General features: G+C 34.8%; 1 protein-coding gene across 4 annotated transcripts in view; it reads right to left on the reverse strand.

Moving 5' to 3' along the window:
- Nucleotides 1-5,652: 5,652 nt before the first annotated feature.
- The window catches only part of LOC145998809 (RING finger protein 207-like), a 58,748-nt gene continuing 40,524 nt past the window's right edge, over nt 5,653-23,876 (reverse strand). For 2 of the 4 annotated variants that reach the window (XM_083135443.1, XM_083135444.1), the window contains exons 8-11: nt 21,913-22,155; nt 19,808-20,013; nt 16,384-16,478; nt 5,653-8,527 (exon numbers count right to left, since the gene is read on the reverse strand). In XM_083135443.1, the coding sequence (XP_082991569.1) occupies nt 7,317-8,527; nt 16,384-16,478; nt 19,808-20,013; nt 21,913-22,155 (1,755 nt within the window). In that variant the 3' untranslated portion in view covers nt 5,653-7,316. The remainder of the gene's footprint in view (nt 8,528-16,383; nt 16,479-19,807; nt 20,014-21,912; nt 22,156-23,876) is intronic. The other 2 variants (XM_083135442.1, XM_083135441.1) reach the window with 1 other exon arrangement.

Consider the following 23,876-nt stretch of genomic DNA (forward strand, 5'->3'; position numbering starts at 1 on the left):
TCAACTTTCATTTATTTTGGAGTTCTTCACTTCTAATTTTGTCTCATTACTCCACTTAAAGACTGCAAAAATCTCATTTGTGAACGATTTATTCTAGTTTTATCATGTTGGCAAGGAGTCCAACATTCACTACCATGTAGAAGAGCAGGTTTTGAAATTATGTTATGGTATCTAATTTGAATTTATTTTCTCATTTGTATTCCAAAAATTATTTTCAAAATTTCATTCAATTTATTACTTTTCTCAACATCTTTTTGGTGTTCGAACTGTGAAATATGGCTTCCCAAATATACAAAGTTTGTTACCTGTTCAATTATTTTATCATTTATCACTATTTTCACTCTAGGAAGTTTTTACCATTTATTGCCATTGACTTTGTTTTTAAATAAAATTATAATAAACTAAATGTAATGGCACACGATAGAAACTTTTATACAGCCCTACGTCATTAAAACATACTGCCTGCAACAGGCGAACAATGAAAATCTCAAAGTATATATTTTCATAGTCATCTACATCAACCAAATATTTACATTATTCATATGTATGACCTATTTCTAACACCAATCTTAAATTTTTTGTGAAACTTGAAACCTTCACACAAATAAACTCATGGACTTTGGCCAGGAACTGTGAGGAAGAAGGTAGGGAAGACACAGCAATTATACAATTTCACTTCCATATTTACAAACGTTTAAACTGCTAATGTTGTTCTCACCATTTTTATTCGATCCTTTTTTCTCCATTGAGTTTAATATAAGTACAATTGGGCAATAAAAAATCTGTCAAAATTTATAATGGGTTTAATTGAATATAGGAACACATTTGTTTCAATTTCATGGCATTATGCTATGATGCCAGTTTGGATTTTGGCTTGTATGAGGTATCACACTATTCACTATGTAGCTACTGAAATAAAATGTAAATGATCCCGCTGCTTGTACCTGCAGTTCCTTTTCTACAATGAGTCCGCTTGAGGCAGGAAGCAAATGTATGAAGCACACAGAAAGATGAAATAATAGTCATTTGCATTGTTCTCAGCATCTACTCTACCATTTTCCCACTCTAAGGGCATGAGTGCACACCACAGTGTGCACACATACATACCATACACACTCACATCATCCACACATACTCATGAAAAAAAAGGGGGGTGTTTGAAAGGTGTTGAAATACTTTTTGAGCAATTACGTACTTATAAGTGTTTGATACGATTGACTAGTAGTCACTTTTCAAGGTGTAATTGCAATATTCAGTTTTGGTTGAAAATGACATTTTTTCATCAGATTTCAACACTGATGAATTACATAAAATATATAGCTTATATATAATAATAATAATCATAATAATATTCATTTATGTTTACAAACATTCAACAAGACACATAAATGTATTTCTCTTCTCTTAATACTTGATTTCTTCTCTCACTATGTTATTTACACTTTGGTTTACACAACCTTTTTTCTGTTAAAATTTAAACCAAAATATGCACCTTGTCAACATGGACAGTACATCATACTACCTACGTACATGCAGGCTTGAGCACACACTCCTTAAAGAATGGTATAAAGATCAGAGTTTTGCCTGAAATGGACTCAACTTGCAAGTCAAACCCATGCCTACATCAAGTAAAGAAGGCTTTGTTACAAAAAGCCACTTCCTCAATATGAGACTACATTAAAATGGTATACGACACCTCCCTTGCACAGGAGACGGAGCAAAGTGTGCCACCATACCGAGGAGAAAATATCTTACATAGTCCTTGATTTTTAACATGGCAGTGTATAATTCAATAGTTATCATATGTGGCATATAACAATTACAATCTACTTCACAGCTACAACCAGATCAAGACACACACATAGAGCACAGTTGAAACTACAGAATAATGCATCAATGCTCTTCTTTATAGAAAGTATATACACATATGTACAGGAAAAAAAGGAACAAAACTCAAAACAAGTATGAGCAATAAGACCTCATGAAAATGTTGGCAGTAATTTACAACATTTTGGAAGATAACATTTTAATGTATAAAAAGAAAGAAATGCAACTACTATCAACAGTAAGATATTAAAAAATAAATCACACAGAAAAATAAATTTAATCAACAAGAAACAACCTCACCAGAGAAAGCTCATGTCATGGAAGATACCTTTGGTATATATTCATGGTGAAATCACTATATGTACAAGTAAAAAAAATATCACCATGCATTTTAAAGACTTTCAAAACATGCATTAAAATTAAATAGCTTGAATAAATGATATTACAAAATTAAGGAACATTTCATGTAACAGATTCTGTTTTAAAATCTCTTCATGATATCAATACTGGTTAGTATTAAAAAAATGGAAGCGATGAAATATACTTCCTATTTATTTGTATCACATATTTAGGCACAGAGAAGTTGGTGTATCAGATATATCCCAATATGATGTCATAACAATACACACACATTTTGCGGCTACTGTAAATAATATATACCAAAACTGTACATATATTATAATGTTATTAGTGTTTTTATGATATGTCAACCAAGATAAATTTTAATACAGCAAAACATTACAGAATTCACAAAACAAGGCAAACATTGACTTGAAATCTTGTCTGTTCTTGGAGAACACGAATTATGTGAATTTATCAATAACAGTAAAGGATGGAACAAACCTTATTTAGATTAACAGAGCAGATTTATACCCTATAAGAAGTTGAATCAAAGACAAAAACCTATTTTTTTCATTGACAGTGTGCATTATTATTTGTTGTATTAACACCAGCAGCCGGAAGGGTGGCTGACTTGTTAACAACCAACATGTATGGTAAATTATTCCAGGTTTAATCCTAAATTTTGTTTTTTAAATGGGGGAGCTACTTGAAAAAAGAAATAGAAAGCCTTATGATTTGACACACGAAGATCTATTACGTACATTTTTTTTTTAAAAAAAAGCAGGGTCAACCAGGACTCAACCCTGATTCTGTTGCATACTGTGCAATTGCTCTACCAACTGAGCTATGGTTTCATATGATTTTACTCTTTTACAGAATGTTGTCTGTCACTGTAGACTAGATTTTTACAATTTGCATCACATCTATGTCATGCAAATTTTTACCAAGAGCATTTAACTAATTTCATTTTACATTTGGAAAATTTGGGCTGAGGAAAACAAAATTTCATTACAGTCTGCAATAAACCAAAAAATATGTTTTCATTTCATCCCCCTCCCCAAACTGACACTGATTCTACTCAAATATTCCCATGACTGTTCACCATCAATATTTCAAAAAATTTGGATCCCCAATGGTAATGGTTTGTTTCAGAAAGTTCATGTTATGCTTTATTTACCAGCACATGGAAAGAGATTTTGTTCTTCAATATATGTTTTAATGTATAAAGCTATAATTTTAGTAACAGAAGATTTGGGCCGAGTTTACAACGTAAAATCAGTATTACCTGCACCAAATTAAGTTAAACTTCTTCACTCAATTTTTGTAGCTTTTTTTTTGCAGTTTCAATCTTATTAAATTTTTTAACTCCTTGATGGGTTAAGTGCAATGGTAAAAATAAGAATAAAATATATTAAAGCAATCACTAATTTGTTTAGACTAAATATACACTAAGGCAAAATAGAGAACTTCCCTCATTGCCCAGTGTGTTCATCGTGTGTTTGAAATGTTAAAAGTTGTCCAGCTTTGCAAGAGACAATTCAATAGCAAGCTCAAAGGGATTTTAAGTATTGGATTTAGGTCCCACGAGAAACAAGGGTACTGTCAAACTGCAGAAAACGGGACCAGCTCAAGAATACAAATCTAGATACAAAAGGGGAGCTACGTAGAAATATGCACAAAACAATGTTGTAGATTGATATCAGTATTACGTTTGTACATGTTTGGTTGCTTCGTTTATTATCCTTCACTTTCTTGTGTTTGTGATTTTCGATGGCTGTTACAACTTGCAACCTCCGCTAAATGTATTTTGACAATGACATTGCTATGTGTGTACCTTCAGTGCTGTTTCAGAAGCTCACAATTTGGTTGCTGTATTTGTACCACTTACAGCCATCACCCCTATTTTGTCAACAAGCTAGTGCATGTGCAGTTCTGTCAATGGTCGCAACACACAGAATGAATGTATTCCTGTCATGCAATAGGTTTGATTGTGTCTGAATGTTACTAAAAACCTACACATAATAATGGATATATCTGATACATATTTCTTTGGCACATGAATTTCCTATAAAAAATTCTGCTGACCATTTTTGCCTACTTGTATTTTCCTCATAAATAATAATAATAAACTCAATTTACAATGCTGTTTTGCAAACAGGCTTTGACCCAAGTGTCTAATACAATAGCGTGAAAGTAAAGGTTTACTTTGAACTTGGGCAAAATATTACCAGAAATTGGAGTACAGAAGTAAAATAGAATATTGCCATGCGGAGATTCATATATGTAAATCTTTTCCATGATGTCTACTTGAATAACAAAGTATAGTTAAAATACATACTCTGCATTTTCACTATTCATTTTCAATTATAATCACTTTCTTCTTCTCTGCATGCTTATATATACATGTTTGTGTGTGTATTGTATATATATATTTATGTACATGAATATAATCCTATTTACAGTAGCATGCATGTCATATCAAAAGTCATATTTTTACTATACATACATTATTCACATTCATCACTGTAATTTTTCAACAATGAAATTTCAGATTTACACAGATTCATGTGTGTCTAATTCCTAATGACAAGAGCATACAAACATTGTATGATAAGATCTATTGACATCTGGTCATTGTCCATTATGCATTGCATATGTAAAAATTTGTTTTTAAGTTAGATACTATTTTTATCTTTTATTATATTTTCATTTCATTTGCAACTTTTTGATAATCAGCGCAACAATTTGGTACATTATGATATAAATTAGTTCCTTTTTTTAAAAATTCAATTTTAGAGTGTTATAAAAAAATTAGGCAGTGTTAACAACTGATATTGTATTTGAATATTTGTGTTTTTCTGAATGTAGCATACTATATTGTTTCTTTGCAAAAATATAACCTGAAATAATTTCTACAAAAACACCAATTTCACAAGAAGCATATCTGTATCCGTTGTCTGTACATAGTGGTACCATATGCAATGACCAATACCGGGTGTCCCAGGAGTCTTTCCCTGATTACAAACTTTATTCATATCTGCTATATGCAAGGTAGAGATGTGAAAGTGGTGCCAAAATGTTGGAAAACTAACCAAGTCTTTTTGTTTGCAGGTATTAGTAACGTGGCTGTAGTGTAGCAGTGTCAGTGCCCAGAAAACCGGAAATGTTCACAAATCAGGAAAAAGCTCAGCATGTCCTCTGGTATCACGAGACCCGGTCACCAATAACAGTGCAGAGGAACTTTCAAATGTACATAATTCTTTCGTCTAGAATATCTGCCATCAATAAGTTGGTATTTAAAAAATGGAATTTATCTTCATTCCCAAATCCTGTCAAGTCCAAGAAACATTGTATGGAAAGATGCCACCCGATGTCAAGAGCATTAATTCCGGATTCCTTGGCACTGACACTGCTACACTACAGCCACATTACTGAAACCTTCAAAAAATAAACTTTGTTAGTTTTTCAACATTTTGGCACCACTTTCACATATCTACATTGCATATAGCGGATATGAATAAAGTTTGTAATCAGGGAAAGACTTCTGGGACACCCGGTATTTCAAGAATAATTTCTACATATGATAACAATTATACACAACCAGAGGATCTGTTCAATAATATAAGTATGATAAAATGTCAACGATGTGGAGGATTTGAGAACTTCCTCTTTCTCACATTTTGATATTTGAAATGTTATGATCTAATAGATTAGAAGTGTATTCAAATTATTTTATTATAACAATAATATAAAACAATACGGTTATATTTGAAGCAGATGAATAATAAAAATAACTATGATGAAACATATGTTCATGGAAGGGTTGGATCAGAACTTTTCCCATTTGAAATTGACTTGAGAAATGGCAAACAACAGAAGAAATCATATTGAAAAACCTCATCCTTTTTAACAAAATTCAATGTACTAGTATTATCGTGAAACAATGCAAACCTCGCTAAAAAATCTGATTTGTTTTGTAACTCGACTTTGCAACAAATAATAAAATTACAAGTACAATTTATGTATTTCACAATTTCATATAAATATATTTTCCTTTCAGTTATTAATGTGTGTGTGTATCTTTGACTGAAAATGAGGACAAGTTCCAACATATACAATGTAATTTTCAATAACATAGCAAAAGTATGATTGTTTTAACCTTCTGAATGGTTAAAAAAAAGTGTAGGAAGTATTTTGCATCATAGTTTCATAAAAAGATGAAATTAAAATAGTTTCATACTTTGTGTTAAGGATGAGGGATGCAGTTTCCTTTACAACCTGTCAAGAGCCAAACGAGACGATGTGGCCTGGAACCTACAAGTTTACATATGTGCTTATGAGAGTATTACTTTTTTTAGACTACTGTATGTACATGCTACTTAATAAAACTGCACAACCCACATGAATAAAAAGACAAAAGGTTGAAAACAGGTTCAACCAAAAAATACCACAACAATGTTCTGATTAGTGAAATTGTTAGGATAAAGAGGGGTGCACTTTCACTATTAATTAGAAATACATACATGTTATTCTAAATAGTTTTTACCTTGCTTAATAAATCAACATTAAAATTAAGAGAGAAATACTCTAGAATACAACATAAGCTTATTTTCAATGTGCATTACAACAAAATTAAAATGTTACACTTAATGGAAATCTGTATCCTATACCCTTAAGAAAATAATTAGAAATGTTTATTTACGTAAAGGTTCTTAATTGCAATATTTCAACCTCAATTACAAGAAGACTCCAACAATGTAACAAAATTTCTCTACTTTCAATGAGGATGGGCAAGAAGCAAACTGTATATCAAAAAGCTGCAATTTACAGTCATTATCATATTTTGTTTTAAAAAAAAATAACCACAAATAGCACACCAGCATTTGACATTTGCAAGCCTTCTGCCAGTCCACTTTGTAATAGAAAATACTCAAGAAATCTTACCATACAATCTTTTATGTATATATATGTATATCAAGGCAATAAATTTCAACATAACAATGTCAAACCATTTCTACAACAAACATGCCATCTAGGAATTTGTACCTCTAAAATAATCCATACATGAGTGGTTATCAGCCACACAAGTTTCTTTGTCATTTTGCCCACTCTACATCTTATAACTAAACATATATACACACACGAGTTTAAGTGGTACTAGGTTTCATCTTCCTTTGTTGTGTTCGAGTTTCCTGCACTGCTGCTACAAGTGTCCTCACAGCCTCTTCGTGGCCTTCAAAACTATCTGCTTTCTTTAAGGTACTTGGTTTCAAATCGAAACCACCTTGAAATTCATTGGGATTCTTACAAAATTTGTGACTGTCACGCTTTGGAGGAAATGTTTCCCACGAATGCTGTTTTTGCATTTGCGCTTTCCTACTAGTCCTACCCATCACAACTAACGACTTCCTATCAAAATCGACCGAAGATCTACGACTATTCACCGAAACTGAGCTCAACGTTAAGCTTTCGCATGAATTCTGTTTCTTAAGAGGTTCACTTTTCTCCCACCCGTAGAGCATGGATTCCTCGCGAAAGTGACTTGGTGATGCGGGTGTGCTCGTTGGTTCATGGTGCACCAACACCTTCACTTCCGAACGTGTCCACTCTCCCCTCCCCTTTTCAATTTCTACAGGAATTCTCTGATAGTCATCGTCCCCGGAGCTCTTATCTGCTCCAGGTTCCGCCAACGGTTCTCGGCCTCCACCCCTATCTGAACGAATCATTCTGCCAACGGATCGACCCATGTCGTGAAGTTTTTCCTTGAGATGGCTTTCGATCTTCTCAACATCCATGCACCCGACCGTAGATCGAGATGGTTCTCCATCCGGATGAGAGAGATCGTCGTGGATCTTGGAAGGTGGAGGTGGAATGTCCAGATCTATTTCCCGAGATCCTAACAGTTTTGCACTAATACTGTGATATACTTTAGCACCATCCCTCGTAGTCGTTCCGTAACGTACCCCGGCATCAGGTTGCCCACCTGCACTTTTACTTCTGTAAGTTTTTCCACTTTTTAAAACAGGTGGAGGCCTCTCCTCTTCCCCCTTACTCCTTTCAGAGCCTAATTTCATGTCTGCGGCAAGTTTTCTTTCACGAGCGGCACTTCTTGTATCCTCTTGCATTGGGAATTTCTTCCTGTCTTCTTTCGTTCGCACTTTCTCGATAAGTTGGCTTAGCACACCTCTCTTCATTTCTGACATTGGCGGCTGTCTTGCGGCTACTTCGTCTGGAACTTTCTTGTACATACCATCCTCGGTGGCTCTACCTGTTTGGTAGTCTCCGCCATCTCGTTTCTCTCGACTTCTAGTCCTAGTTGGTCCTTCCCCTCTTCCGTCTCTCAAGGGCTCTTTTCCTTCTGCAAGAACAAAAGCATACACAAAAGCAATGATAAAACTGGCAACTCAAGTCATATTTATTACTGCACACCATTACTTGTACATCACATGAAAATTTGACAAATGCCCAAACTACCCAACTTATGCACACAAAGAGAAAATAGCAGGATATATATATATATAAATGACTAAAGAAAAGCATTAAAACCAGATATAATTAAGATGACACTCTCATTACACATACAAAAGCAGGTTGTTCGCAAATCAGTACGCTGTTCTGGTACAACAATTTCCCATCTTACAAATTGCACTGCTGAGAAGGACAATGACTTTACTTGTTTTATCTGCTATCAAACTTTGGTTTCTGCAGTAAAGAAATTTATGTTTGGAGTGCCTTATTGTTGTCGATGTTTGCCTTTAGGATGACTGCAGAAGTAATTCATGAGGTTTCTCCAAGGGATTTGAAGGAAATTTCTATATTTGTATGTTATTTATCTGATGCTTACCATACAGGTATGGTAGATGTAATGCGTTACTGTGTAAACATTCAATGATAAGAAATAACAAATAGTTTATGGAATGTGCTTCTTTTACCTTTAATTCTGTATCAAACTGGATTTCAATCAATACACTCAAAAACAAGTATTTACATTTCCACAAGTCTGATTTTGAGTTCTAATGTTGGACATGCACGTGTCTCACTGCGTATCCAGTCCACGAACCATAAAAATTTTACAAGAAGTCACTCATGTGCCCAGTATTTTCATAAGGAAGGGGTTAGGACCATAGAGGAGGAGGTCCTATATTTTGCATCCTTTCCTGTATTTGACTGTTTTTTTTTTATGAATTCTTGGCCAAAAGGCAAGGCTTTGACTCTTCCTCCCCCCCCCCCCCTCTCTTGGGCATGCAACTGTACCAAATGTGGTGTGTTAGTGATGCAGTTGCTTGCAAGAGAAGATGGTGAAGTGGGTACCTAGCAACCACTTGGACATATTCTTCAGAAAAATGAATGAAATATTGTGGGGTGGTATATTTCAGGAGCACATATATCAGATCTAAAAGAATGTTGCATGTGGTACCTGAAGCATACGCAACCTGCACAATGATACTTACCTGCTAGGGGGAAAAGTACAAAGTGTTTATAAATTATACATCCGATGTGACTGCCATTATGCAAGGTAGCGCGACAGTCACACTTCTGACAGTGACAGTAACGTAGCAGACAGAAGTGAAGAGGGCACATTCAGTTCATATCATCCCTCTCCACCGTAAGTTAAACAGAAACTCCCACATTATTGATTGATTTGGATTATTTTACTTTGATTTTCTGCAACTTTTGGCTAATCGCGAAGATGAGGATGAGTGATGGTATTATGAAATTAATGAAGGGACACTCACAAGGAACGCCCATGCCCAGGCTGGGATTCGAACCTGGGATCCCTAGCATCATAGTGTGTTGTGGCAAGTAGGTCATGGAAGTCAGCAAGTAAAAAATGAAAAAAAGATGGAAAAGATCCACAATGAAGTGTCACAAGAAAAGAAAACAGTATGTGTGGTGCAGGAAAATACAAAATTATACAACAAAAAGAATGCTAAGCATGATCTCCTTATACTTAACATACATTAATCATGGCCTGTAAGAATTTTCCATTCAAACCACTGTAGATTTAAAGGTGAATGAGTAAGCATTCCACATCATAGAGGAAACCTACACAAACAAAATAAGTCAAGAACAAGGAAGCTGAAATTGATCAATATCAATAGAGAAGATCGTTGTTGGTCACAAACAACTCAGGCCTGCATAAAACCTGTGATGATGAACATATCGTTGGCAGGAAATTGCTTTGTGGATTTAATGCTTCTCTCTTAGTCATTTATATATAACTCTTCTTAAATTATCGTGACATAACAACAGTAACAAGAACAATGCCTTCATTACTAACACTGTGAGAGACTGATAAATTGTTCCATATGAATGCATTACAAATTCTACTTTCATGTAAAACCTCGGCACATTAAAGATAAAAAAAATAAAATTACTTACATCGCAGCAGATACATGGTGAATCCTGTCTATTGTTTTACCCATCCACATGGGTTTTCTCATACCTGAAACGTCATCTTCTGTATGAAATGTCCCTTTAATAAAACATCACTGTGTTAACTGTACTAAAGAAACATAACAAAAATTAATAAAATGTAAACCTAACAAAACTAAATGTATCAGAATACCAACACAACAAGGGACATTTCATAGAGATAACCAAATTTTAACTATTTAAAAAGCACTATGCAGGACTGGCAATGCATCTGCTGTATTGTAACGACTGTTGTTTCACATCCATTGTCATTAACGAAACAATGGTCACATCAAATTGTTAACAACAACTATATCAACTTCCACCAACACTTGGGCATTTATTTTCCAATGGAAGTGAATATACGGTTTAGAGCATTACATTTCGTACTGTAAACACCTAATATGTAAACTTAATCTTCGTAGTAACATTCATAACAGAATTAATACGTGTGCCTTTATAAAGTGCCATAAAGAGTGTGGACTGTGCCAAAAAATTGAGTAATTAAAACCTTCAGCTGACTACAGTTTTCATTTTTACTTGTTCACCTACATGGGAGAAAATTGAATTCAAGCATTGAGAAATGAATGTTAAAGATTACCTTTACACATGTTGCTCTATAATTCAAGTAAATATGGAGAAAAATGAATGAATAAAGCTATAATGCACATCAAACTATCACACAAACCAACACTATTGAATATATTAAAATATAATCATGACACTGAAATATCAACATACAAAGTTGGTTTTAAAGCCTTTTGGATAACATTGTGCATAATATTTTTGATCAACAATACGAGAATACAATTCTATTATGAAGGAACAGCATTGTAAGAAAAAAAAAGATCAGCATAAAACTTGATTAGCAATGATTGACATAAGTGGCAAGTTCAAAAAAAAAAGATAAATGAATGTTCCATGTGTCCCATTTCTATTGCAGGTGATTGTACATTTCTCTCCATCAGAGTCTCCCGGGGGAAGCCTAACAACTTATCTCCTCAGATTCTGGCCTGTGTACGAGACTGGTGGCCACCCACCATTGTGAAGAAATTGGGGAGCTACAAATGAATAGTGTAATCCAGTCATGGAAACCTACAACTGGGGGTTCATCTTGCTGACCACACATCACCGGCAACTACTACATTAACTTTTTTCACTGATACTATTTTCCTCATTCCAAATCACCTATGAGTTCTAAAATGCTAAAATGTTCTTTACATTAAAAAAAAAAATCTCTAAAATTAACAGTTTGATTACTATAGTAATGAAGGACATTAGGAATAGAGAAATTAAGGATTGCAAATATTAATTTCTATCTATGGACTTTTTTAATCCACTTTATGCACAGATAGGTAAATCGGGACTGGACCTATAGTTTAAAGTTGAAAGTGGAATCCGAACCACTCCACCGAGTAGTGCACCCAGGACCCGTTGATTGTAAAGTAACGACGTGGGTGCCATTTGGGTGGAGCTCCACTGGGAGTAGCTAGCCGAGATTCTGAGGCTGGAATGTGACATCAGGAGCCAGGACAGGTGGGAGTGCTTCACTTGTGTCCAGCTTCCCTTGTCACTCACATCCAAATAGGAGCTAATAGTGTGATAGATAATATGAACCTACACCACTTTTTTTCTCAGCACACCTCTTAGATTGTTGTGACTAATGATCCCAATAAGAATTTGTCATTTCAACCCTCATAAAACAAAAGTAGCTGTGGATGGATACACATGGGAAAATTTCAGGGTAAATCATAGAATATGATAAACTGCCATGGTATCCTTGTGAACTAACATATATGAGGGGAAGTTAGTAAATAGGTCACAAAACTAATGTTGGATAGCTGAAAATAGTAGTGAGTAGTTTCTAAAGGTGTCATTAGGTGGCAGCACAATCCAGCTTGATGCTTTTTAGTTAGCAGTCGCTAGATAGCAGATGCTTGCATGGGCAGCTCAGTTTAAACATGGCAACCGTACTCAAGGACTTCATAAAGGTCTGCAGTACTGCAGTATTTCATACAATAAATTGTAAAAAGAATGGAGGACTTACGTATTGTACCTGTTGTTCTATTCTTCTTTCAACTTTTTTGGTGTTTCACATGCTGACATTATTCATGAACTTCACAGTTCAGGTTCAAAACATTGCTCAAATTAGTGAAAGGTTACTTACTATATATAAAAGTACGTAAATATGGTACAGGCAGATATGATTCAAGCTGACAGGCGAGTGATGATAGACAACATAGCAACTGCAATAGGATGTTATGGTTTAGCCTACAGCATAATGCATGATCGTTTGAATTTCAAAAAGTGTGCAAATGTTTCTTGGATGATGAAGATGATGTTGAATGTAAAGTGCAACTGTTGGTGGGACAGCATATCTTGGGGGACTGATAAAGCAATGGGATAAGTGTATTAATTTTGGTGGTGATTATTTTGAAAAATAAGAATTGTTTGCAAGTCAGTGGTGATTAATTTGAAAAATAAAAATTGTTTGCAAGTGAGTATCACACCTACTATTTTTTAATGAACGTTTGTGTCCTAAATACTGACATACCTATCTATGTTCTAGAAATAAGAAAATACTTGAAGATTAGTTTCAGATCAGTGAATCCTACACATATCAGCATTGTTATGGATCAAAAAATGGTTCATCCCTACTGTTCATTGAAATTTTCCATGCCAGTATTTGTAACTCCCGTACACTTGCAGCAACAGCACACGTCATAAATGACACAATATAGGAAAATACCCAAATTCTTCACTATGTGTTGTAACTGATAATCAAGCAATAATCAATATAACAAGTAGTTTGGATTTACTATGACTTCTAAAGTAGTTGCAGGTTTTGTGTGACAAGTTCAAATATGATTGATCAGGTAATAGTGGATGCCTGCACCAAGTCTATTCAATACTGAATATTGTCACACACAACTATAGGGAGTAAAAAAAGTAAATAAAGAATACCATATCTAAAAAATTCTAACAGCACTACTACAAAAATGAAAATTCAAAGCACTTTTCATACAAAAGAAAAGATTTCACATCAAAAGCTCTCTCAAATGTCAGTTTGCTACAATATAACATAGTTTCATTTTGGATGCAATTGTCCTTAACCTTCTCAAATACTTTGTACAAAAACATACCTAAGGCCTACTAAGGAATATACAGCCACATTATGAGAAGGTTAAAGATGGAGTAGAACGAATATTTCAATATTGTACCACAACATAAGAAAAACAAATATTGGGTTTAATAGTTCACAATTATGCCAGACAATGTCAAGAAGCTGAACAAAGAAATAATTTACTTCTGCATGCCAACTGAAAACTCATGATGTAGCTACTTAAATAACAACAATGCAAACTTTAGCTTGGTAAAAAGACATGTGAAGACTGAAAAAAGAATGACCACAGTCTGTTCCAGGGCGAGCAATGAATCCAACAATTATCAGAGTCCTTCCAGCCCCCCCCTTTTTTTTTTGATTTTCCCTTAAGGAAGCTGATAATGTTCCCTTCTTCTTTACCACAATGCTTACAGTGCAACTGTACATCTAAAGTTTCAATAATTTTTAAGAGTGGTATTTTTACTGAGAGAATTAATAATTTCCAACAATCCAATGGAAAACTGGGAAACGGCCCATTAAGTTTCAGACTACTCAAAAGCCAGAAAAAGCATTGTAGCTCATAAAAAGCTATGCAGAATACTTTGTCCTATAAGGACAATTACATCATGGAGTAAATTATACATGAAAAAATTAAGCAAAAACATGCCCTTTTCATAACTGTGTACATTTTGCAACTTCGTAAAAGATTTACCACCTACCCAACAATTCTAAGACCAGAAGACATTAAGTATACAAAACAAAATACAAAGAGAGCACACAATGCCATCATCAGGGAAACCAAGAAAATGAGATGTTCTCGTTATACACACGACACAATGGAGATTCAACATGGAAGTAATCTTATAAAGGTCAGTTGTAACTACATGCTTGTCATTTTCTCTTGCTCATATTTATCCTTTACAACAGAAGAGGCTGTTATTATAATTTTATTTCTTCTCTGCATTGTCTGTGTGCCGTAAACCAAATTATATGGAAAAAGACTTCCCCTGCTTTCTTAGAGGTTATGCATTAGGGATGTGCCGTAGCCGATTACAGATGTATGAAAATAGGCAGAAATTGACATAGGCAAAAATCCAATATTTAAACCGGTACAGATAATACTAGAGTTTTACCTTCTAATAAGTTTTATATTTTAGTTTTGTAAGATTTAATGAAAATTAGGTTATGATTCTTCATCATTGTAGAGTTTTTGTAATAAAATTACTGCAAACTCTCATTCAGAGGATCAACCTACCTCAAAATCAGAAATAAAACAGTACATTGCTGAACCAACTAGTCCACATGACCAGGATCTGCTGTTGTATTGGAACTTCAAAAATGAGTATCAAAACCTGAAGCAAGTGGTGAGAAAATACTTGGGCATGCCTGCTGCATTAGTATTCAGTGAACGAGTGTAGATTCACATCTCTTGAGAATATATATGTATACATGATATGCAATAGAAATGTACATAGCAAATTTATTTTTGTCATGCTGAAAATAACATCCCATTTCTGTTGAATAATCTTATGTATCGGAATCGGTTAAATATCAGCATCGGTACCAGTTCCAAAAATTATCGGGGAGTACATCGGCATCGGTAAATTTTCAGCTTTGTCACATCCCAATTATGCATACATTTTAGCTAAGATTGATAGAAATTTTTGTTGATGCAAATAAAGAAACTATATGCAACTTCCCAATATCTGAATAACAAATATTCTACTGATCCAATATAATATGGCATGTGCATTGTGATGAACCTGAATGGATCTTTCACCCCCTCAAATAACACATTCCTGCCCAGAAACAATCCGTACATGACTAAAGTCATTTAGCTGTGGTGTCCATCCCCCCCCCCCCCCCGATGTTGATTGGCTAACGAAACGGGTGCACCATGTGATTTGGGGAGGGGGCGATGTGATACCTGAGAGCATTTCCGAGGTGCCAAATTACTGAGGGCTCCACGGGACCCAACGCATTTGATCCTTGGGAGGACCAATCAGGGAGGAGGGGTCATCGGTAGAGGACACCATCAGGAACCCTCAAAGAGCTTAGGTTCCTATACGCAGAGCAGAAAAAGTCAAAGAAAAAGCATCATTTCCTGGCCCCAGGGTGCATTTTTGAAAAACTTGAAAATTTAAGATGGCAGTCACATTTTTTAGGTAAGTTCAGATTCAGAAAATGCTACGGCTGGACATTTAAATGCCCCTCCCAGAGCCAAGCATGAATGTGTTAATTAATGTATGCATTAATGCATGCAATGTGCATGAAATAAGTTTTGTATCAGAGAAGGAAATTTGCATATTTAGACTTTTGCTTTACAACGCAATGCTTTATGGCTCATGCTTTGCATTTATCGAAATAATTTCAAAATCGCCAAATATCGAATGACTAATATCACTGTATCAGCCATTGCAGATAGGGTACTAATCATAAGTATTTCAACCTTTGAGTTACTTGAGACCCCTACCCCCCTAATAACGTGCATGGTATCTGTTTCATCCCTACTTTTGGCTATAAAGAAGAAAGAAACTTTACCACACCTGAGTAGTCTTCTTAAGGGAGCATGAATTTCAGTACTTCAGAACATTTTATGAGAACATATCTGTCTTCCGCTAAGTATGAAAAGTGCTGAGAAGAGGATCAATACTCTCACTAAATTTAACACACTACATCAGTGGCTACCGTCTCACCTTTTGCAAAAGGAATATTTTCTTCCAAAGGTGATGGAAGCATTTGCCCATGATGAACTCGGCACTCTTGTTTCTGTCCTCCATCATGCCTGAAACTAGGAGCAAACAACCCCTAAACACAACTAACACCCAACAAAGGAAAGTTCATACCCATGTGCAAAAGCTTTAACTGGCAAGGCAATGGAACGTTGCTTCACTACGTGAATGCAAAAGTTTTTACCCCCTCCCCTTACTGCTTCAAAATTACGAGTTGTACATCAATTTGCATTATCTTATTTGCACATATACATGGTGCCTACTAATTTACTTACCACATTTCAGCTTTTCATATAATAGTAACTGCAAAATCTATAACCAAACTCAACAAATGAAATGTAACATCAAAAAATTAAATCGACATTTACTTCCTGAGAAGACAGGTATCCTATCCTACACATCCAACGTGTTTAAGTTACTGCATAACTTCAGTAGTAAAGTTTATGCATTTCCAACTTCTATCAGAAACAGAACAGAACATTTCGTGTTACCTTTCCCAGAAATACTACATGTTAAAAAAAAAAAAGGATAAGTGATGATATATTTCTTGCAGTTGCCATGATAAAAACATATGGAATAATTATAATGTGGTAAATAAATTGTAGGTACCCTGTAAATTTATGTATGCCAAAAACACACTAAAAACAAACAAAAAATTAGGCTAATATTTCATGTGCACATTAAATGCCAATATCTAAGGATGAAGGTAAAGGAATAAAGTAAAACAGAGGCTGAGTTGATCTGAAACTACGAAGGCATCTAAAGTGGATTTGACTCCACTTTATGCACAGACAGCCTAACCAGGTAGGACCTACAGTTTAAGCAGGAATCAAACCATTGAAATAAACCCCTACCAGAAATTGATTACAAGTGTACAAGCATGTGTAAGAAATACCAAATTTCATCTTTGTTTACAACATATTGCACATGAATTCTTGAATATGCTTTTTTCATTTAAAAAAACTTCTATGTGTAATAAATGATTCACAATCCAATCGGATTTAAATTGTTATTTGTTTTCTCGACATCTCTTTGTCTCAGTTTTAGCTTAACAACCACAACACAAAAGAAATCCCAATATAACTGCAAGATTAAGTATTATTATTACAACAGGAAACCTGAGGGTCATTCTCTTTCCTCCGCCCCCTAAGTATCTGAAATGTTATATTGCATTTTTTTTTTCAAATTACATAGCCATTTTCACCAATGCAGGAAACATTGAAACTGGTAACAGGAAATACTGAAGCTGGTAATGTTTTGAGAAATCAAAATTAACCATTTCACACATTTAATTGATTATTGAATTAAACTGACAATTATTTTCGCCACTAATTTACAAATCACTTTTGCAGAATTGATTTTCATATATTTTATTCACCATGTGAAATGTACGTATATCTCAAGGTACTCATTATTTTTGAAAGTAAAATATATTTGTTAATTAATTAAGTATACAAAATTAAATTTATATGAAACAGTTAAATTCTTGTATGGATAATTTATTGTATTGTATTGTATTGTATGGATATTATACGGCCCTCTTAATTACACCAGAAAACCTGTATACTCAATGTAGTGCTTGAACATTTGAGTATCAACTCGCATTTGGATAATGAAACTGTAAACGTAAAAGGGTGCAATTTACAAGAAACTGATACTTAAATAATTCTACTTAAAACTTCCAGAAGTATTCTTAAATATATCATTAACCAATAATATTTCGTTTCCTGAGTTATTAATGTGACTGCTCGCCCTGGAATACTGATGATAAACATTCATCACAAGATCATATTAATGATGAGAGAGTACTGAAGAGAGCACATGCATGAGATCTCGTGACATTTTCAGTTAATGTATAATTAGCTGACGATAACATGCTAAGTTTCAAAACTAAAGATACATATATAATTTTTACTAACATAAACAATAAGAAGCATAAAGTACAAAATATCCCCAGAACTTTAACTTTGCACTACAACTGCCCGAAATTTTACTGAAACATTCTAACTATAGTGACCAATTATCACAGTTCAGTAAGAAAAGTTTGCATCAACATTCTTCATAAAGGTCTGCAGTACTGCAGTATTTCATACAATAAATTGTAAAAAGAATGGAGGACTTACTTATTGTACCTGTTGTTCTATTCTTCTTTCAACTTTTTGGTGTTTCACATGCTGACATTATTCATGAACTTCACAGTTCAGGTTCAAAACATTGCTCAAATTAGTAAAACGTACTATATATAAAAAAAGAAATCCAGCTCCCATAATTTGTTCACATGGTGCATTTACTGCTGTACCTTTTCCTACTTTTATGAATGTTCTACACAGGGGTATGACCTCCCCCCCACCCTTTAGCCAAGTATTCCTCAAAAGAAAAAAATATTACGAGACAGTAAAATATGGCAAAATGAGAGATGACTACTAAAAAAAGTATACGTAACTCCATCCTGCGCACGCCACTGATTTTACACCTGTGCTTGTGAAGTTCCTGAAAATCTCATCATGTGAAAGACTGCAACGTTGAAGAAAAAAATAACAAGTAGGATACATAATTACTCTGACTTACAACTTATTACAGTCACGCAATAAAATGAATTGTATGAAATGGAAATGCCAATGTCATTAACTGCTACATTAAATATGACATACAGGATGACAAAAATATTCAGCCTATAGTGAATTAAGACACACAACTTGGCTTTTGCAAGATTGTGAGATATTTGGAGTTTCCTGTCATAGTATTAAGAAACAAAACCAGGACACAGTCTTGTGATTGGAGAGCTAGTTAACCAGGACTTCAAGATTTGATAGTCAGGTAAGGCCTGGATACCTGAGATTGTACATTCATCATATTCATAAGCCAGTTCCAGCAACAGTAGGAAATTGTTTTGAGTTCACTTTATGTACAGAAAGGCTAATTGGGACTGGACCTACAATTTAAAGTGGGATCCAAACCATCATGTTCCTCCACTGGGTATCGAACAATGCAACCCCTTGGTTACAAAGCATTGACTTCCAAAATTACACATTTGCAATTCTGGTCAATACATTTTTTGACCACAGCATATCAATGACTGAAAAGTCTCTAGGAAGCATAAAGAATACGCAAGTGAAGGGTATGAACAGTAACAAATGAATATGCAAGTAAACAAATGATCATGAAGATTTAAGAATGTATCCAAGCTAATCAGTTACACACAGCATTAAGCAAAAGCTAACAAAATACAGGACTTAGCAGAAGGACATTATGCGCAGAAATAACTACAGGGTATGTCACGAAAAATATACCAAAAAAGATAATATTTGAAAACTACTATCGGACAAATATCCCATAACATAAGCATTTTGTGTAAATAAATTTTGATAAATTAATAACATTTACTCACCTTGCTTGCTGTGCATCCAGTTGGAGCATGTTGATATGTTCAATAAGTGCTTGTATGTGAGGCTCTACACCTGGTGCACCACCTTCAGCAGACACGTTTGGAGCCATTCGCTCCACAAGTGCTAAAGATTTTACGTATGGTTCTAACTGATGAGCAATAATACTGAGGTGCTTAATTTCTGCTTTTAGGGCCAATATATCATTCATCTATAATAAGGAAAAGTCATGGTGTAAATCAATGATTGCATTTCCTTTCTTGAGATCTAATGCAGATAAGACTATGACCACAGTTAAACCACACCACTTGAGACAATTATATTTGAGAAACTTTAAAAAATTACTCAAAATAGTTATCCAATATATATAAAGCCCCAATCCTATTGACATAAATGTTCTCCATGAAGGAAGCCCCGGAGGCAAAAAATGCCCGATTACGACCCCCCATGAAATCGTCCCAAAAGGGAGAGAAAATTAAAAAATCACTCAATCGGCCCTTCCTTAAGGGTGAAAATGCCCTTTCTTCACGTCCTTATGAACCGTTTCCACTGTCATTTCTTGCAGCAAACATTGTTTCCTTCAATTCTTAATAGTCGAGATACATTATATTTCTCACAGATCAATAGCACACAGATGAATGAACTCATAGTTTTGAAAAGGTGCCTGAAACAAGTGTGACATCTACATAATAAGGAGTTTCACACCAGATACAATTAGGTATATACTTGTATACTCAATGCGAAAATACGTATCTACACCATGCTTGTTTTAACAAAATATTTAGATGCATAACAACAAACACTTATTAACAGCTTGCCGTGCTTGTTGTTGTCCATGAAAACGGACGTTGCTAGGGAACTTAAAGAAAGTTTATTTTCACCCCGAAAACTACTGAAAGTGAATTAAGCTAGACTTTATAAAATTTAAAAATATGAGTGTCAGAATTTATTACAGAGTAGAGGTAGGAATTTGAGGGGAATGACGGAAAACAATTATTTTTCAATTACATTAAAAATGTCAACAGAAGTAAATGTTGCTCTTCCAATTTATAGTCGCTATTGAATTCATATGTATAAAACATCTACTTAACTATTTCGAAACGGATATTACTTACACAATTTATTATTAAGAAAATAGACAATAATATTTTGAATATTTGTACAATATTAGAGCCCGTACACATGTAACGCTACTTTCCAAACTTTTCAAATAAGCGAACCACGTCGGCGAGCGTACGAGACGTGGTCATAGGCCACGTCGAAAGTGAGCGAGTCTTAAAATGTATATTGTTATTTTAGGAGTTAAATTTGAAATATTCGCAGATTTGTGTCATGTCAGAATCACAGAACTAAAAAGAGACAGTATTTTCTTTCAATAAAACCATTTTTGTGCCACAATTTAGTGCACAGTAAATCACTAATTGCGACAATGAGGTTGAGTGATGATATGATGAAATTGATGAAGACATACAAAGAACAGCCAAGCTGGGATCTGAACCTGGGAACTACAGCAAAAGTAAATTCCTATCCCCACTGAATCGGCTACCAAATAGGCTCTTGTTCATATCAAAAGATCCAATGGAATTGAAGGAAGAAGCCAGTACAAGGAACTATATTTCTTGTTGAATCAGAGCCAAGATGGCTGAATGGATGTCATTCATTGAACCAATTTCTTCTTTCGATGTCTGACATAAATGAGAAGTTTGTGAAATACTTCCCATACATTAAAAAAAAGGTGCAGTTTATATCAAATACTGAATAAAATTACAAAGGTTGGTTGTTAGTATGGCAATGAGGCTTTTTTCAAAAAATATCTGCTCGTGCTTACATATATTACTTTTGTATGTTTTTATTTTTTCATTTAGTGTTAATTGTGCGCCACTTTCAGCTAATCACAGTCATGAATGGTGATTAGATGAGACTGGTGCAAGGACACTCACAAAGAATACCCATGCCCATGCCAGAGCATGAACCTGGGACTGCTGGTGCGGAGATTCTGAGTCCAGCACTCGGTCACACACAGCTACTGAGGCAACATTTTATTCCTTTTATTCACAGATTTATCAACAGAATAATCTTAGATCTTGGGACTAATACGCACAGGGATTACCTGAGAGTGAAAAATTTCCTGCTCCACATGAATGCGGCACAGCTGTTCTTCCCATATTGCCTCAAACACATCTTTTAATCGTTCCAGTTCTACTTGATGTCGCTCTAACTGTTCCTCTAGGGAGGAGCAATCTCTCGCAATGTGTTCCATCCGACCTTGCAGAGGCACCGATCTTCTCACCATGATCTCCTTCTGCAGCTCCTGCATCTGTTCCTTTAAATTTTCTAACTGTTGAGTCAGTTCCTGCACAGGAAAATAAAGTCACACGTTATCATACATTACAGTAAATATACCATACAATAAGAAAGAGAATCAAATCAATACATTTAGGGGTGGCACTTGGTGTATTTGGCTGTACGTACATGAAATGGATCGCAAGCAAAGAACTGCACAGTAAATGAACAGTGACTTGATTTGAATAGATTACCTCTCTTCATGTACTCCTGGAATATTTGCAATTTTGTATCTAATTGAAAAAATATGTGATATCTACAGGGTGTCTGAGAAGTCCCTGCACCCCTACTTGCATGTATCCTGTTATGAACGTGTTGAAAATTGGCTGGTATTCGGTTGATTGGGAATGACTTTGTTTTCGTGGTTGGAATCCCTGCTCTGAAGGTCACTCGAATTTGTATGTCATTCATTGCATCATGCCTGAAGTGAGCGGACCTAGTTACAGTCCTGATGAATGGTTAGTGTACTATGTAATAGAATCAAGGACTACGTGGACTTCTCGGACACCTTGTATATTGGTATATTTTATATCGAGGCAAGGCAAGGCAAGGCATCTGGTCATCTGGAGATACAGCGATTACAAAGCAAATTAATAAAAATATTGCATTTTAAATATTTTAGAGGAGAAGTAAAAATTAAGTCAGAATGTTCATATATTTGTGTGAAATTAGTCAAGTGGCACCATGAAACAGCTCGAAATACGCAAGAGATTCGCTAAGTTTTGCGCATCGAAAGGACAGCCCAGTTCTACCTCCCGTGTCCAACCATCCCGTTGTGTTTCCTGTTGAATGAAATGGTGTCAGGTGGCTCAGTTTATCGCAGAATTCTGCGAATCCAGCTAGATTTTCCCGCTCCTGTAGGAGACCTTTTCTTTCAGTCCTCATGTTTACAACCCCAGCAGGGTTTCTGTGACGTCATCAAGATGAAACTTCTCAGAGTGTCTGCTATTTCCAGCAATGTAAAGCATTCAACACACTTGTTTGAAAGAGGAAATCATATTGAAGAGCATCGCAACACAATTTACATAGAATACATAAATGTAATGGTGCATAAAAAAATTATAAGTAAGCAAAAGCATAAATTTACCCACGGTTACTGCTGGAAAAAAAAACTGGAAAAAGAGTAACTCTTGATCCATTGTATTTCCTTCATTGTATTTCTCCTTTTAATTTTTTGGCTTCTGCAGTTCAAATCAGACAGAACCCTTTTCTTTGCACACCTTACCTTCACACTAGGGATGGCCGAAAATATCAGGATTACGTAAAATTTAAAATCTCGATTCGGAAATTTTACTACCTGGATTTCGGAGGCAAATCTGAATTTAGGAGAGAGAGGTTAATTTTTTTTCCATTTTTTAGGTAGAATTTATTAACAAAGTTTTGTCTTCCTCGTATTACGATCATATACTCTGTAGAAAAAAAAATCCGGATTTGGCCACCCCTACTTCACACGTCATGTACGAACACTGTTATCATCATGAATGGCAACTTTCTTCAGTCTCTTCTTTGGTGTAATTCCTAGTAATTCAGATTTTAAATCAGGTTCATAATATTGTAGTAAAAAATGTTAGCAACCTGAAATTTTGTATTTTAGATAGGATTTGTTCTCCTAATTTTTTGGAACTTCTCATCGGATGAAAATGTTTGGCAAACAAACTCAGAATTTTCTTGAGATAATGTGGACATGTGCTTACTGCACCGTGAGATATTATTATCACTCAGAGATACTAG

Source organism: Lepisma saccharinum, chromosome 14 (genome assembly GCF_977018435.1).
Source record: "Lepisma saccharinum chromosome 14, izLepSacc3.1, whole genome shotgun sequence".
Taxonomy (NCBI): domain Eukaryota; kingdom Metazoa; phylum Arthropoda; class Insecta; order Zygentoma; family Lepismatidae; genus Lepisma; species Lepisma saccharinum.